The sequence below is a fragment of the Acanthochromis polyacanthus genome, chromosome 4 (assembly GCF_021347895.1).
Source record: "Acanthochromis polyacanthus isolate Apoly-LR-REF ecotype Palm Island chromosome 4, KAUST_Apoly_ChrSc, whole genome shotgun sequence".
Classification (NCBI taxonomy): Eukaryota; Metazoa; Chordata; class Actinopteri; family Pomacentridae; genus Acanthochromis; species Acanthochromis polyacanthus.
This window is the reverse complement of record NC_067116.1, coordinates 2,097,067-2,115,549: the sequence shown is the minus strand read 5'-3', so window position 1 is coordinate 2,115,549 and position 18,483 is coordinate 2,097,067. Positions and strand designations below refer to the sequence as shown.

The 18,483-nt window shown below is 40.8% G+C and overlaps 2 protein-coding genes across 5 annotated transcripts in view; both read right to left on the bottom strand.

Annotated features, from left to right (window-relative positions):
* Window positions 1-18,483, bottom strand: part of LOC127533529 (NK-tumor recognition protein-like) — a 59,873-nt gene that overhangs the window by 18,513 nt on the left and 22,877 nt on the right. The window lies entirely within an intron of this gene.
* LOC110966409 (serine/arginine-rich splicing factor 11) lies at window positions 586-17,950 on the bottom strand. 4 transcript variants are annotated; one of them, XM_022215756.2, is made up of 12 exons: window positions 17,581-17,950; window positions 14,876-15,009; window positions 10,626-10,735; window positions 9,427-9,516; window positions 9,301-9,347; window positions 9,086-9,219; window positions 8,549-8,630; window positions 3,578-3,691; window positions 3,388-3,477; window positions 2,459-2,530; window positions 1,668-1,851; window positions 586-1,019 (listed from the first exon to the last, which is right to left on the bottom strand). In XM_022215756.2, the coding sequence occupies exons 1-12, from the start codon at window positions 17,700-17,702 to the stop codon at window positions 819-821; spliced, it is 1,380 nt and encodes a 459-aa protein (XP_022071448.1). In that variant the 5' UTR covers window positions 17,703-17,950; the 3' UTR covers window positions 586-818. The 4 variants fall into 4 exon arrangements, with proteins under 4 accessions (XP_022071448.1, XP_022071447.1, XP_051802697.1 ...); XM_022215755.2 differs by having other exon boundaries at window positions 1,659-1,851; window positions 17,581-17,948; XM_051946737.1 differs by lacking the exon at window positions 17,581-17,950 and having other exon boundaries at window positions 1,659-1,851; window positions 10,626-11,115.

Below are 18,483 nucleotides of genomic sequence, written 5' to 3'. Positions count from 1 at the left end.
TGCTGAGGTTAATTGGTTACTCTAAATTGTCCGTAGGTGTGAATGTGAGTGTGATTGTGTGTCTGTATATGTAGCCCTGTGACAGACTGGTGACCTGTCCAGGGTGTCCCCTGCCTTCACCAGAGTCAGCTGGGATAGACTCCAGCACCCCCCATGACCCTAGAGAGGATAAAGCGGTGGATAGAGGATGGATGGATTTAAAACGGTGAAAATTGTCTAAAATGACCAGAATTTCAGAATTAGTCTCAGATAATTAAAAATGATCCAAAGTGATTCAAAATGTGTCTAAAATGACCTGAAAATGATTAAGACCGAAAACTTTCCAGAACGATCTAAAATGATGAAAATAGACTAAAATGACTGGAAAATGATCCAAAATCAGAATTTCTCTGAAATGAATAAAACTGATCCAGAACGACTGAAAATTTGTCCAAGATGCTTTAAAATTTGGCTAAATGACCTGAAAATGATCCTAAATTACACTAAAGTCATCAGAAATGCCAAAAATTGACCAACCAGCAGCTAAATGTTGATTTTAAACAATAATTTCTCTCATTTTAATGAATAATAAAGCAGAAACACGTGGACGTTTGAGGCCAGTTTTATTAGTTTCCAGTGGAAAAGCTTCCAGACGACGTTTGGCTGCAACAACACGGTGGATCTACACTCAGAAAGGCTCGGAAAGAGGAAACACGACATTAAAACAGGAAGTACTGCAGTATTTACAGGTTCTACCGTCAGGAAAAAGGCAACAGAAACATGTTTAAAAAGTACAGCGATGACCATTTAAAACCGGTGATGGTTTACAAAACGTCTCCTCAGTCGCTCATCTCCATGTCCTCCTGGTGGTGGTCGTCTCCGTTCACTTTGGACTTCTTGGGGTTTTCGGCTCGTTCCGGATCCTCCGGACCTTTGGGGGACGACGCCGAGTCCGAGTCGCTCTTCCTCTCGTCGTCCTCTTCCTCTCCCTCCTTGTCGCTGTCGTAGCCCTGCTCCTCCTCGTCGTAGTCACGAGTCACCTGGACACGAGGAAGAAAGAAAAAGAAACCAGGTTAAAGACTAAACTAGAACGGTCCATTAGAAGATGTAGCGTCTGAGAGAAAATCAACATTTAAAGGAATTCTGTGGAATTTGTTGGTTTTTCTTGTAACCAACTTTATTTCTAAATTAGTCCCAATAATCACTGCAGCTTTAATATTTATTATATTCAGGTAAAGTTTTAATCCTTAATATTTATTAGAAATAAATGAAACAGAAATGAAGAATGAAGGACAAATATTTCTTACAACAGAATGAAAACAAAAACATTTTATTAAAAAAATAAAAACAGAAGCAAGAAATGATTTTTTGTTTTTGCAGGATTAAAATCTTAATATTTATTATATTCAGTTAGATTTTATATAATTTTGTAACGTTTTAGTTTTTATATTTTAATTTTCATAAATACTTTTACTAAATTTTGTATTAATTTTTTAAATCTCTGATAATATAGTTGGTAAAGTGAGATTTTATGTAATTTTTTTGTAAAGTTTTAATCCTTAATATTTATTAGAAATAAATAAAATAGAAACGAAAAATTACAATTAAATATTTATTACAACAGAAGACAAAAATGATTTCGAGTCATTTATAATAATAATAAAAGCTTTTGTCTTTACCTGGCTCACCTTCACGTCTCCCTTCTCGCTGTCAGACTTCCTGTCTCGCTCTCGTTCTCGTTCTTTGTCTTTGCTCTTCTTCTTCTTGCTCGTCGATCGTTCTCGTTCGTCTCGGCTTCGGTCTCGGTCGTCCCTCCGGTCTCGTTCTCGTTCCTTCTCTCGCTCCTTCTCCTTCTTCTTCTCCTTCTTATGGCTGAAAAAAAAAACCACAAACCATCATCAGCTGGAGGCCGAAGATCATTAAATCAACATTAACCCGTCTTAAAGTTTGAAAATGCAGAGAGAAATAGATTTTCACAGTGAAACTACTGAGATCCACATTTTCAACATTTTCTGGTGGAAAAAAGAAACATTAAAATATTTCTTTAAGAACATTCCCATAAAAATCCACCAAAGATTTTGGTGAAGGTTTTGCAAATTTTCAGAAATCTGGGGAGCTTTTTGGTGAATTTTTAAAGGAAATGATGTATTTGGTGTCCGTAAACGAGGACAACAGGAGGATCAAATGAAGGCTAGACGAAGGCTAGACGAAGGCTAGACGAAGGACAGACGAAGGACAGACGAAGGACAGACGAAGGACAGACGAAGGACAGACGAAGGACAGACGAAGGACAGACGAAGGACAGACGAAGGCTAGACGAAGGACAGACGAAGGCTAGACGAAGAACAGACGAAGGACAGACGAAGGCTAGACGAAGAACAGACGAAGGCTAGACGAAGAACAGACGAAGGACAGACGAAGGCTAGACGAAGGACAGACGAAGGCTAGACGAAGGACAGACGAAGGACAGACGACAGACCGTCTGAGTGATGGAGACCTGGACAGCCTCCTCCTGGGAGATCTGGAAGCAGAACGACTCCGACGGTGTCTCCTGATGGAAAACAAACCAGAATTATTAGTTTAAACAAACATCATCTATGAAGCAACATCTGAAATTCAAACTTTATCTGCTGCTTGATCCATTAGAAAACTCTCCGTTTCTGTTAAACACCTCGTCTGGAATAAAACTCTGAGACTACACCATTTCCTGTCTGTTTATATTTATTTAATTACTGTCTGTCTATTGTTTATTTATTTCCTGTCCGTTTCTCTCTGAACCCTTTCAGACCCACCACTGCACCAGGGACATGTTCCACATTTCTACATCCTGTCGTGGGTTTTTTTGGACTGTTTTTATTTATTTTCTATCAGTCTAACCCTGATATCCCAACTTTTAATGACATGTATTGACTTGTGTTTGAACTACGACAATAAACTGATACAAATGCAACAAACCTAAAAAGAAACACCAAAATTAGAGCAAAAGATTTGACAATAAAACGTCTCATTTTGTGTTTCATTTCTATGACTTTGTGTGTCGTTTCTGTCAGCTTTTTGACAGCTTCTCTCATTATTTTCTGCTTTTTTCCTCCTTTATGACAGAAAACTGAAGATCTTTACATTGTGAATAAAAATGTGAGTCGTCTTGGACTCTGGTGGACATTTTCTAACATCTAAGAGACCAAACTACTGAATGATTCCTCCAGAATGGAAACAGCTGTTGGCTGCAGCTCTGATCTAAAACACAAACGTGTTCTGGATGTTTTTTGTCAGTTTTGTATCGAACCAGGAACGACCTGAAGACATTTTTCCCATTTTTTTTCATCTTGCTGCCTACAGGACGCCTTTTTCTGTCCACATAGAATCCTGAAAGTCATCTCAACGTTTCTACTGATGCCTTCTTCTGACCTGCTGATGCTCCTGGACCTCCTGGCGCTGCTGTAGCTCTTGGGAGGCGTCTTGGACCTTTTCTTGGACTTCTCCTCCTTCCTCCTGTCCCTGATAGAGACGACCAGAACAACAAAGAGCTCAGAGCTGCAGTAGAGTCAAACCTCTGGAGGATTCCTGGAGCTCCAAACGTTCATGAGCTTCTGCTCACCTGGATCTGCTGCGACGGTTTCTGTCTCTGGAGTGAGATCTCCTCCTGCGTGGACTCTTGGACCTCCTCCGACTCCTGGAATGAGAGCGACGTCGAGATCTGCTCTTGGAACGTCTGATCAACAAACAAACAAACAAACACATAAACAACGTTCCTCCTGCAGCTTTCTGACGTCACTTCTTCTCCTGAATCAGAGCTTCTAATGATGAACTCATCCCAGAATCAGAAGTAAATAAAGACATTAAAAAACCCATAAAAACAGAAAACAACAGATGTGTTTGTTTATTTTCTGGGGGAAACAATCTGACAGTTAAAGGAAAAAAGTGATAATAAGTCAACATTTATTACATTTCAAACAGCATCGGTCTGGATCAGAAAAGTGGAATAAATTTAAATAAATTCAATCTGATTCTGATCCATGAACCGTGATGATGATCAAACATCTGAAACTCACTTCTAATGATATTTATTACAGAAAATAATATTTATAATAAATAAAATGCAACAGAGGCGTCATATAAACAGTCTGACATTTAAAGGAAGAAATCCTAAAAAACCTGATCAGAAAAGTGGAAAATAATACTAAGAGCAGATTTTTTCCTTCTGATGCTGCTGAAAAATAATCATAATACAGTCTAAGCCCGTGTTAATCATCTGTGACTGATGTAATCACAGAAACGTCCCTTTAATGAGTCATAAAACATAACAGTGGTTCTGGAAAACAAACGGTCCTTTAAAGGATTAAAAAACTAAATATAATAAATGTTTGGTCTGATCAGAACTGCTGCTGATTAAATGGTTTAAGTCAGAAAAGAAGCAGCAGCTGTTGGACGTCATTTTATACTTCCTCCTAAATGTGAGTTTTTATTTCAAATGTAAACAAAAACAGCAGAATCCATGTTGGTTCTGATCATTGACGTGTTCCTCATCGTTTAGTGTGTGGAAAATAAATCATTTAATGTTTTTAATCAAATTAACAGCAAAAACAAACAGACTGTCATTAACTCAAATTAAAAAAAAAAAAAGAGTGTTTCATAGTAATGATGGGGACTGGTGTTGGTTAAAAGACAATAACAATGAAATCTGATCCTTTATGGCAGTTTTGTCCTTTTTCAATCTGAAAGTTCATAAAATACTGCATCAGAATTAGTGGAATAAATGCTCACAAAGAAAGAAACTGAATAAAAGTTCAGCCAATTTCATTTAAAAGACAAACGGAGTGATGTCATGTGGGTTAGATTCCTGAAAATAAACTGATGGAACTCAGTAAAACAGCAAACATTTAACACTTTGTAGCAGTTTTCTGGTTTTAGTCTTTAAGGTCGTCCAGTGTTTCCTCTGCGTTCATTCAGCAGCAGCCAGGATTTAGTCATCCTAAATCCTGGCTGCTGCTCCTTCACATTTCTTTTTTTTAATTATTTTATTGTCACTAATCCACCACCACATGTCTCCACCTGTTGGGTACTGGCTAGTTCTGAGGTAAACCACAGATAACGGTCTTACTCAGTGTCTACTCTGTGATACGTTGGTTCATACAGTGTTAGCTAGTCCTTAAAGTGACATCATGTCATCCAGGCAGCAGGTCAGAGTCAGAGCAGTGACGTCTGGGAAAACAGAGCAGCGATTTACTGCAGAAAAGTTACTAGCTGAAGATAACTCATTAGACATTCACTAAATACTGATGTCCAGCTAACGTTACGTAGCATATGTAGCTAATATTAGCATTGACTACAGCTATGGGAGGATCCTTAGAGTTAGCATGTTGTGGGCTAATGTAACATATCGGTAGCTAACATTAGCATTGGCTATAACTATGAATGATAACGACGTCTACAAACGTAGACTTCATCTACAACAAGAACCAGAGGCGACTGTTTAGCCTCAGAAGACTTTGATCTTTAGACACGTGCAGTAAGATGCTGCAGATGTTTTATCAGTCTGTGGTAGCAGGTGTCCTGGTTTATGCTGCAGTCTGCTGGGAGGCAGCATAAAGCAGAAGGATGCAAGGCGTCTGAACAAACTGATTAAAAAAGCTGCTCTGTGGTTGGAATCAGATTGAACTCATTGGAGGATGAGGTGGAGAGACGGACATTTAGAAAGATGGAGGCCATTCTGACCAACATGGATCATCCACTTCACATCTGCCTCAAAGAACAACGAAACATCAGTGGACGGCTCCTATCCCTGCAGGACTGGAAGATTCAGGAAATCTTTCTTACATCAGCAATCAGACTATCCATCCATCCATCCATCCGTCCATCCATCCATCCATCCATCCATCCATCCATCCATCCATCCATCCGTCCATCCATCCATCCATCCATCCGTCCATCCATCCGTCCATCCATCCATCCATCCGTCCATCCATCCATCGCTTTATCCTCTCTAGGGTCATGGGGGGGGCTGGAGTCTATCCCAGCTGACTCGGTGAAGGCAGGGGACACCCTGGACAGGTCACCAGTCTGTCACAGGGCTACATATACAGACACACAATCACACTCACATTCACACCTACGGACAATTTAGAGTAACCAATTAACCTCAGCATGTTTTTGGACTGTGGGAGGAAGCCGGAGTACCCGGAGAAAACCCACACATGCACAGGGAGAACATGCAAACTACATGCAGAAAGATCCCAGGCCGGGATTTGAACCGGGGATCTTCTTGCTGCAAGGCCAAAGTGCTAACCACTACTGCACTGTGCAGCCACAATCAGACTATTTAATTCTAAACAAGACGACATGGTCATCAGTATCCCCGCCACATGTGATGTCTATGAGTCTATATCCAAAATAGTGATAAAGGGCCATAACTCTGTTAAATATTATCGCACAGGTCTCATTTTTGAACTTGATCAAGGTGTCCATGGTGTGAAGCTACACACTAAATTTCGTAATCCTAGCTGTAACAGTTTCCGAGAAAAGCTGTCCCCTTCATCTCGGACGGACCGACGGAGGCCAAACCTATATCCCTCTTTTCCACTTCGTGGAGGCGGGGGATAATTAAACAGATATCAGGGCTCCAGACTAACTTTGTTCTCGGAGCACAGTGGCTTAAAATTTGAGGAGCACAACCAGAAAATTTAGGGGCGTACACCAAAATCGACTTGTAACGTAAACATTCACATTTCCTCTCATTTTCACAGTATTACTGGTAAATACTTGCGCAATAAATGCAGAAACTATGTTTTCAACTCACATTTTATAGTGCAGCAGTTGACACAACATAAGAAAAGCAGTCAGAGCGCAGTACTATCCGAATATTCGTTCGCTACGGCGGTATCCGGATAATAATTTTGGTATCCAAATATTCACACACACACACGCACAGCCCACCCCCCACCCCCCGGTCGGACGTTACCGGGCAGAACCAATATGCGCTCTTACTGTCCTCCCTCCGCCTTCGGCCCACATCGGCTCATCTCGTCATGTGATCACATAAACATATACACATATGTCTAGGTGATCCTCCCCTCCTCCCCCCAGACGAAAATATTCGGAGCTCGTCTCTTCCCTTCCACTTCGGCTCATCCATTCATGTTTCTTACCACCACCTGAATGTCCGGGTTGCTGCAGACTCTGACGTCACGCTTCACTTTGTTGCATAAACACAAGACAAGATGCTGAAGACCTCCGCTGTTTGGGAATTCTTCAGTTTAACTGAAGACTAAACAAAGGCAGTGTGCAAAATTTGCGTCCCGGAGACCAGACGAACGGATCGGTCTGCGCCACACACCCCCCCAACCCCGTCGGACGTTATGGAACAAATATTCAGATATTCGTCTTTAATAGGGCCCAAATATCCGAAGACCAGAAACCACTATTCTGGCCAGCCCTACTGTCTACCAGGCTGAGGTGTGGAGCTGAAGTTTGTCAGGAGCAAAAAATATTCAATAGTAATTTTTTTATTTTATTAAATCGGCAAATTTACTGGTCGCACATGTGTGAGTAGATGAAAAATTTACTCGCATTCGCTCAAGTTTTGGTTGCAAAATGCGACCATTTAGTTGCAGTCTGGAGCCCTGTAAGAACCCTGACAACTGAATTTCCCTTCAGGGATGAATAAAGTGATTCTATTCAATTCTAACTATAGGAGGATCCTCAGAGTTAGCATGTTGTAGGCTAATGTAACATATCGGTGGCTTCAGTTAACTGGTGCTAACTCAGTGTCGCTAACATGAGTAAACTACTGATAGCATTAAGCTAATACCTACACCATGATGTAATGCTAAGGAGTTTGTTAACCACGCCCGACGGGTACGTCGGCGGGGTTATTGCATTCGGTGCAGTATTTGGCTGGGTAAGTATGTATGCATGTATGTATGTATGTATGTATGCATGTGTGCATGTATGTGTGTATGTATGCATGTGGGTATGTCCGGTCCGATATGTCTGCAAGTGCTGAAGTCAGGATAATCAAACTTGGCACTGAAGATCAGTCTAAGGTCCCCTGCTCAGTTGTGGAGTTACAGGTCAGCAGATCAAGTAGGGAGGGAGATACGTAGGATGACCAGAATTGATACATATTGCATCAGTTGTATAGGAAGGACAGGGTTTTCACCAGCAGAGGGCGTGGTCAGTGTTTCCCCTCCCATATAACCAGCGAGGCGGCCCGCCTCATCGGTATAGGCCACCGCCTCATTAAAATTCTGCCGACATTGCCGCCTCACTGGTCCGCGGCAAAAAAAAAAAAAAAAAAAAAAAAAAAAGTGCTGCGGCGGAGACGGCCCGATAGTATATATAATTCTTCCTCCTCCTCCTCCAACTTTCAGCTGAAAGTGACCCCACCACCTCACAGCCATTTCAACCCAGGGGAAACACTGGTGGTTGTGCCCTCTACTGAGGGCTCATCTACTGCAAATATATTTTTGTTAATTTTTACATTCAGCCTGTCAAATGCCATCTTCACCTGGTCATTCCGTCCAGCTGTGTTCACCTGTCCAGCTGTGTTCACCTGTCCAGCTGTGCTTACCTGTGTCGTGAGCGAGATCTGGAGCGTCGGCGTCGTGACCTCGAACGAGAGCGGGAATGTTTACGCTTGTCGTCTTTCTTATCTGCAGAAATAAAGTTTCAGATTCAAAAGAAACTCCACAGATCATTTTAGTGTTCTATTAACTGGTTCTACTGGTCACTGTGTTCTATAAACTGGTTCTACTGGTCACTGTGTTCTATTAACTGGTTCTACTGGTCACTGTGTTCTATAAACTGGTTCTACTGGTCATTGTGTTCTATAAACTGGTTCTACTGGTCACTGTGTTCTATAAACTGGTTCTACTGGTCATTGTGTTCTATAAACTGGTTCTACTGGTCACTGTGTTCTATAAACTGGTTCTACTGGTCACTGTGTTCTATTAACTGGTTCTACTGGTCACTGTGTTCTATTAACTGGTTCTACTGGTCACTGTGTTCTATAAACTGGTTCTACTGGTCACTGTGTTCTATAAACTGGTTCTACTGGTCACTGTGTTCTATTAACTGGTTCCACTGGTTATCTAGAGTCCTGACTCACTTCCAGGTTCGATGGCTGCAGAGATCAGGGACTGGGCCTCCCTGACCCTCTTCATGGCTTCTTCTATCTCCTTGTTGGAGGCGTCGGTCTTCAGTCCTGGGTTCAGGTTCAGTCCAGCCGCCAACGGGTTCAACCTGAAAGTTTCATAGGTCAGTTAGAGGTTCCTCATGAAGATACTGAAGTTCACTGGAGAGTCTAAGATTTTAGTTTCTTACTTGGGGTCCATGGACTGCATGAGCTTCAGGAAATCTGCAGAAAGAGCCTGGAGGAGAAGCAGCCGTTATGACCGTTAGAAGAAGAGCTTTAGACCTGATGTAACCATAGAGGTGTCTGAGGCTCACCTGGGGGTTCATGTTGGGTCCTGGCATTCCCATGGCAGCCATCTGCTCCATGTTGGGAGCTCCCAGACCTCCGAAAGGCGTCCCTCCCATCTGGAAAGTTGGACAAAATCATTCAGGAGACTACATCTACAGCGTTTCCTGAACACTCTCTGAATTTCTAGGCTTTTAGAAGTCATGGCGGGTTATTTTTGGAATCAGAAATCATCGACAGGCTGCATTATTTATGTTTCCACAGCTGAGCCTTCTGCTGCCAACATGAAGTGAAGCGTGACGTTTGCTGTAGTCAGAAGGATGTCAGCAGCTCAGGTTTATATTCCTCTACATGTTAACAGTGGAAATCAAAAGCAGAAATAACAAAAAAAATGTCATTACAAAACAAACACTACCGTTCTAAAGTTTAGAGTCATGCAGACAATTCCACGTTTTCCATGAAAACTCCCACTTTTATCCATGCACTAACTGTACAAGGGTTTTCTAATCATCAATGAGCCTTTCAACACCATTAGCTAACACAATGTAGCATTAGAACACAGGAGTGATGGTTGATGGAAATGACTGCTTCACTCATTTACAAATTCCACTCCTATACTGGTAGCTAATGCTAATAATAGCTACATTTGCTTACAGAAAGCTCAAAGGATCCTCCTATAGTAGTAGTCTGAAGGAGGATCCTTAGAATTAGCATGTTGTATGCTAATGTTGGTATTAGCTACAACTATAGGAGGATCCTTAGAGTTAGCATTTTGCAGTCCAATGTAGCTAACATTAGCATTGGTTTCAACTACAGGAGCATCCTTTGAATTACCACGTTGTAGGCTAATGATAGCATTAGCTACAATTATAAGAGGATGCTTATAGTTAGCATGTTGTAGGCTAATGGTAGTATTAGCTACAACTACAGGAGGATCCTTAGCACTAGCATGTTGTAGCTAACATTAGCATTGGCTACAACTATAACAGTACAGTTTGTAAAGGAGTGAAGCAGTCCTGAAGGTTTTTTAATCACAGAATCTAAATTATCTGCTCTACAGTAGAGTATCGACATCGTAAAGACGAACGTTACGAACATGAATGTCAGCAATGTAAAGAGTGAACAGCAGAGAGCAACGATTAAACCCTGTGGGACTCCTTTAGTGACCGTCACAAACTCAGATCTGTTTGATAACCAAAAGAAAGACATGAGTGAAGGCTGGACTCACAGAAGCCAGAGGATTGGGTGTTGGAAGGAGGCCTCCCCCAGGCATCATTCCTGCCACAGCATTGGCTGGAGCCAGCAGCGACATAGCTTTAGATTCATCAGGAATCACTCCTGGAGAGAAACAACCACATGTCAGCGCACACTCACAGAAAACAGCGACAACACTCAGACAAGACTTGCAGACAAGCCACGTCAGTCTAACTGCTCTGTAGTCAAAATAAAAATAGGAATACACTTTTTTTGTCTTGTCTGTAAATCTTGGTCCCTGACTTTTTGTTGTTGTTGTTGTGAAAGTATGATTGTAGGATTAGCAGCTATGAGTTTAAAAGTCACAATACACACTGTGGTCAACACTGCCAAGATTTGATCACCTGTACTTGTTTTTTAAGTCATGAACCAAACGTAAGCAAGCACAGCCAGTTGTCCCGCGGGATGTGCTCTCAACTTTCATTAGATGTTTTATGAACAAGCGACTCGCGCCGGCTGCTTCGCTATAAAGCACACAAAAACATTGAGATACAGAAAACAAAGTTCATGATTTGGGAGTAGACACAAGGGAACATTTCAACATCACTTACCATAACCATTACAGAAACAGAAAAGGCTCAGTCACTTTGATTTATTTTACCTTTTCTGGCCTTTTGTTGGTGGTTGATTTCTACAATCCACCATAAAAAAGGCACCAGATAAAGTTCTAATCACAAAAATACTAAACAATCTCAAACATAATCTGAACTAAACAGTTTCACTTCGTTTCCACATAGCTTTGTCTCATTGTCATTAATCCAAACATTATTCGCAATGCGCCCCCTGGTGGTTGATGTAAGGAAATGCATTAGATTTTAGCTAATGAAGAGCTAATCAGGTTTTACCACTCGGTTTTATAGAATATGTGCAGGAACTAAAACTGGATTAATAATAAATGGAGAGAAGCACGTGAGGAGAGTGGAGAAAGTTTGGTTAAATCTTTAGGTTCAGGACAAATGAACAATTAACAGGATTTATTTTCTGTATGATACACAGCTAGCATGAGCTAAACTACCTAAACCAGTTTGGACATACACTACCGTCCAAAGTTTGGAGTCACTTAGAAATCTCCTTATTTTAGAAAGAAAAAAGGACATGGTTTTTGCTAACTGTAAGGATTCTCCTATAGTTGTAGCTAATGCTAACATTAGCCTACAGCATGCTAACTAAGGATTCTTCTACAGTGGTAGCTAATGCTAACATTAGCCTACATGATGCTAACTCTAAGATTCTCCTATAGTTGTAGCTAATGCTAGCATTAGTCTACACCATGATAACTAAGGATTGTTCTATAGTTGTAGATAATGCTAACATTAGCCTACAGCATGCTAACTCTAAGGATTCTTCTATAGTTGTAGCTAATGCTAACATTAGCCTACAGCATGCTAACTCTAAGGATTCTTCTATAGTTGTAGCTAATGCTAACATTAGCCTACAGCATGCTAACTCTAAGGATTCTTCTATAGTTGTAGCTAATGCTAACATTAGCCTACAGCATGCTAAATCTAAGGATTCTTCTATAGTTGTAGCTAATGCTAACATTAGCCTACAGCATGCTAACTCTAAGGATTCTTCTATAGTTGTGGCTAATGCTAACATTAGCCTACATCATGCTAATTCTAAGGATTCTTCTATAGTTGTAGCTAATGCTACATAACGAGACAGTAAGGATTTTCGTAAACTTTTGGTTGATTCGTATCCAAACACAAAACTGCATGGAAACGAGGCATTATAAGTCTACTGCCAGCAAAATTCATGATTAAAAAACAAACCAAAATCACAAAAATATTGCCCAAAGCTGAAGAGAACCAAACAGTAAAACTCAAAAGGGAGATGATGATCCATGGCTGTGCAATCTGAAAACAGGCTAATTTTAAATCTGACATTTGAACATTTCAAAGGAGGGAGAGGTAGAGAGATAAAGAGAGAGCACGCACACACACGCGCACGCGCACACACACACACACACACACACACAACAGAAAGGACACTTGAGAAACAGGATAAGGCTGCAGAAGACAAAACTGTTGGTGGTATTTCAGCAGGGCTGGTTTATAGGGGTGGCTGAACCAGGAAAAAGAACTGTAAAACACAACAACAAAAAGAAACACCACTGTTAAACTGAGATTCACTCCATCAGAGTCATGTGTGGAGAGGTTTAAAAAGCATTTATTTTCTGTTTTTACTGCAACATCAAGCAGAAGCCTTACAGCTACATTTACCTCTGGTGTTGTTAGTGAGGATTTGGGAATGCAGAGAAAATAAAACGAGGCTTTGGCACAAGAAGAAGCAGGAATAAACGCCAAAGCCTCGTCAGATCAGAATTAACTTCCACAGCAGCAGCAGACTGCAGACCATCTTCACACCTTCAGCTAGTCTAACATGCACAGCTGATTAGTGGGTCTACCTGCATGCTGTGCTGCTGTAGGGATGCCCCGAACATCTGCTTCAGTCTGAGCCCTCCAACATCTGGAATCTACAAACACCACCTCTGATCCAGCCTTTATACTGTCTGATTTTATTAGATATTTATTTATATGTCAGATTTAACATTTCTTGTTAAACTATGCTAAAATACTAGTAGAAATAACCTATTTATGTATAACACACATAACCCCATAAACCCAAACGTAGGTGATAGAGCCCGTTATGAAGTTCCTTCTCATCCACACTTCAGCTAGAAAGTCAGACCAGCTCTGATATCAGGTTTTCTTTTTCCATTTCTCCCTTAACTGAGAACTGAACCATGATTTTTGTGTACCGTTACATCCCCTAATATATATATATATATACACACACACACATATATATACACAGTGTTTCCCCTGGGTTGAAATGGCTGTGAGGTGGTGGGGTCACTTTCAGCTGAAAGTTGTTGACGGGGGGGGGGGATTATATATACTATCGGGCTGTCTCCGCTGCAGCCGCGCACGGTGTCGTCAGTCCGGCGGGTTTTGCGCTGCACTTTTTTTTTTTTTTTTTTTTTTTTTGCCGCGGACCAGTGAGGCGGCAATGTCGGTAGAATTTTAATGAGGCGGTGGCCTATACCGATGAGGCAGGCCGCCTCGCTGGTTATATGGGAGGGGAAACACTGTGTGTGTGTGTGTGTGTGTGTGTGTGTATTTATATATATATATATATATATATATATATATATATATAAAAATAACTGGCATACCTTTGTAAATATCGAAAAATCTAACTATAGAAAAATCAAGCAAAAAAATATATGTATATATACACACAATACAAATAAATTAATGTATTTTTGCAAATGTAGAAAACAATCTAAATCTAGAAAAAAAATGTGAAAAAACAAAAAATAATTACAAGAAATAAAACTCATTTTGTATTTTTGCAAATACAGAAAACATCTAAATACAGAAAAAAATTATATATATATATATATATATATATATATATATTATGTACTCACACACACACACACAAATATATATAAAAGAATTTTTTTTTCTGCTACATTGTTATATTTTTGGGTTTTTTGTGGGGTTAAAACAAATTCAGCTCCACACAGAATTGATCATTTTCCAACCAGAGGTGATGTTTTCTGTCTGATTGATGAAAATCCTAAATCAGAAGTCACTGACTGCAGCTCAGGAGGATAAAATATGAAAATATAAACGCTGGATGAGAAACGGTTGGAGCTTTGACACTTTAAACGGTTCATGGTGTGTGTTTTCGGGGCATCCCTAGTCCGGTGCATGCCTACTGATCAACATTAATATGAAAATCCTTCAACATGTGCCACCTCAGATCTCCCCACCCACTCATTTGGCTTAAAGAGTTGCACGGCTCATTTTTTAAATTATTTTTAAAGATGCCTTGGACAGAGAGAAAAATAAAGAGTTAATGTTTTACTGCAGAACAAGAGAGAGAAGGGGCTGGCCAGCCTGGAGCCATTATTTTGTCTAATCTCCTGATGCAGCAGAGGACCACTGTCAGCCAGGAAGGGGCTCTCTGCAAATGACTTGTCCACTATGAAAACCACAACACAAATAACAGAGAGAGAAGTTTACAGCTAGGTCGTAAGACACACACACAAATGTACATTTCCCTGATACATACCTAGAAATGCCAAGCAGTGAAAAGCTTAGCTAACATTTCTGGGTCAGAAAAGAACAAAAGAACAAGCTGAGACTGAAGTCTAGCAGTACGACTACACACTGATCAGAGAAGCGGTGAGAGGACGCCGGAGGAACCCACCTTCAGCGAAAGGAACCACGATCAGGGCCCGGTCCACGAAGACGGTGTTGGTCAGATGCTGGGAAACTCCCACCGACTCAGACTCAAGGAATTTTACAAAACAGACACGTGAAGTCACAGGCAAGGGAGAGTCACTGAAAGAAAACACAGAGACGTTGTGCAAAGAATACGAAGCAGGAGAGCAACAAGCTTCTTCAGTCCACCGCCGTGTCCCCGGGACGTCAGTAACAGCTTTAAACAACGGATTAATACGTCCTGCTGCTTCTGCTTAAGACGGGGGGTCAAAGCCGGGCCTCCAGTAAATTAGTAAAACTATAAATTTTAAATCATTTCTAAACCATGACCAGTTGTTCTGATCAGAAAGTAAAATACAAGACTGTTCATCGTCCTTTTGTGTCTCACGTTTTTGTAATATTTTGTCTTAATTTCGTGTTTTTTTTTTTATCTGACTTTTGTCATTTTGTGTTTCCTTTTGTCTCGCTTGTGCTTTTTTGTCCTATTTGCGACATCCTGTTGCACTTTGTCGTTTTCTGGCTCGTTTTTGTCGTTCTGTGCCTCATTTTCGGAATATTTTGTCTTGCTTTTTGTCTGAGTTTTGTCTCATGTTCTGGTCATTTTGTTTCTCATTTTTGGTGTCGTTTGTCTAATTCTTTGTCTCTTTTTGTTTTGTTTCGTGTCACTCATCTCATTTCTTATCGTTTTCTTTTTGTCATTTTGTGTTCCCTTTGTGTCTCATTTGTGCTTTCTGTTAGCCTAGCCGCGCTAGACAACCCACGGCAACGAATTTAATTCTCTGCCAGGGTGGGTCTAGTTACCCTCCATAAGGCTCGAGGCTGGATTCTCCTAAAACTGGCCGGACCAATCACCATGAAGTGTAGAGTCAGAAGGAGGGCGTAACTAAGTGACGACAGAGGCGTGACGATTCTGACAGAAACAACTAGCCTAGCCGTGCTAGACAACCCACGGCAACGAATTTAATTCTCTGCCAGGGTCGACAACAAAAACAACAACAGTCGTTGAGCTCCATTAGCACCGACTCTGAATAATCTTTCTGTTAACATGTCTGTAATATACTTGAGCTTCACCCATTGACTGTATCAATAAGGCTTCACCGAACTACCACATCCTCTGATTTCCGGCGCTCTAGGAGCCTATTCATTGCACTGATTGGTTGTATACCTACCCAATTGCTGCAGAGTGATTTGATAGACAGCCTTTTAGCCCACCTCCCTCCCTGTCGAGAGTTCCTAGACCCTTGTGTCTTCAGAACATGGGTCTAGCGCGGCTAGGCTAGCTTTCTGCATCATTTCCTTGTAATTTTCTGTCTCATTTTTGTGATATTTTGTCTTGTTTTTGTTGCTTTTAGTCTTTTTTTTTGTCTTATTGATCCTCCAGTAAATCCTCCATGGTTCAGGTCCAGGTGACTAAATGTTGTGTTCCTTTGTAGACACTCTGTGATCTGGAAGTTGTAATGAGGAAATGATAAACTGAGGATGAATGTTGATGAAACTGAACTTATTTTTCTTCATAAATTTCAGGGTGTTCATGATGTTTAGTAAAAAGGTAATTTCTTAATTGCGAACTTTTTCTATGTTGTAGTTTTACTGGACTGGATGTGGAACCAGAACTAAAATCAGTTTGACTCCCCTGTCTTAAGAAAACAAACTATCCCCCTGAGATGAAACTAAACCTCATTACTGAATCCCTTCCACAGTATTTACCAGATATCAAACAGTCTGATGGGAATAAACATTCAATCACTGATGTTTTCTGCCTTTTCTAATCACAGTGGTTTGGATTTGCGCCACAAACTTTTGGATTATGGTTCAATATTTGCCGCATTGGTGACATTTTCCTACCTGTGGATCAGCCAGGTGTAAACCAACAGAAGAAAATAAGGCACAGGTCTAAGGAACACCTGTGCACAAATCATGGTGTCTAATCAGCATCTTGGTATGGCACACCTGTGAGGTGGGATGGATTATCTCAGCAAAGGAGAAGTGCTCACTATCACACATTTAGACAGATTTGTGAACTATATTTGAGAGAAATGGTGATATTGTGTGTGGAAAAGGTTTTAGATCTTTGAGTTTATCTTATAAAAAATGGGAGAAAAAAACAATAGTGTTGCGTTTATATTTTTGTTGAGTGTGTGTGTGTGTGTGTGTGTGTGTGTGTGTGTGTGTGTATATATATATATATATATATATATATACATACACACACAGACACACACATTTTTTTCTAGATTTCAGTTAACATATATTATTTTTTTATTTTTTAGTTCTTGTTGCTCATTTTCTGTCTATATTTCGGTCTTATGGGGTTAAGGGGTAGAGGTAGCATTATGCTAGCTTTTAACGTGTAAATTTTTACATATTCAAAATCAGTTTTAACTGCACTGAGAGAAAAAAGCGACTATTTCTACTCAAACACAACAAAAAGCAACACTTTTCATGCTTTGAAAGGAGTGTTTTCTGCTCCTGACTTCTTTTTTAAACTACAAGGGCTTTTGATTTGGTGCAAACTGCGGTGAATTGTGGCACTGTGCGCTCTCTGTAGAGGCTTTCTCTAAAGACGCGGGTAAACGTTAGCATTAGCAGCGTTAGCATGCCGTGCGGCGCGGCCTGCTCGACGCCGCAGGCCTCGACCCGAACCCGGCCCGAACTGGACGGTAAACCCCGGAGAAAACCCCAAATACTCACTCCGGTGGAAACAGTTTGAGCTCCTCTATGTTCCCCAGGAAGCCGAACAGGGTCCTCATCTGCTCGGACGTCGTGCTCGGGGAGACGTTTGTCACCTGGATGACGTGCGTGTTGGAGTTCATTATGGCGAATCGAGCTAGCTGGCTAGCTTCGCGCTAGCCCGGGTTTACAAAAACTAAAAAACGGGCGAGTTCGGGAACGTTCACGGCGACAGGAGCATCAGGCGGGTAGAGAGGCGGGCATCTTCCCGGTGGACAGACGGTGATGTTGGGTGTTTTTACGACGGACTGATGGACGGTTCTGAGCGGAGCCACGGAGGAGCTGCTGCACGGACCCACGGAGGCTGCACTGATGCGTTCATGGCCGCCGTGGAGACTCGGAAAAATCAGTTCTAAAAACACAACACAGATTATTACAGGGGTGTCAAACTCATCTTAGTCCAAGTTCCACATTTAGCCCAGTTGGATCTCCAGTGGACCAGTTTTACTACATGATCTAAAGGACAAAAATTCTGCTCAACTATATCTGTTTACCTAATTTTTATAGCATAAAATGTAAATATTTTTAAAGATAGTTGTGAAATTTTATCTCGATAGATCACATACGCTGCTCCAAAAGATTACAGGAACACTTTTAACCCTCCTGTCGTCTTGAGGGTCAAACTGACCTGTTTCAAAGTTTGAGAGTGTGGAAAGAATAAATATTTTCACAGTGAAAACTTCCACATTTTGAACACTTTTGGGAAATTTTTGAACATTTTTTGTGAAGAAAAAAAGAAAAGTTAAAAAAAGTTTCTTTAAGAACATTCAGATAGAAATCAATCAAAATCCAGCAAAATTCGCTGGATTTTGATTGATTTTTATTTGAATGTTCTTAAAGAAAATGTTAGAATTTTTACTGATA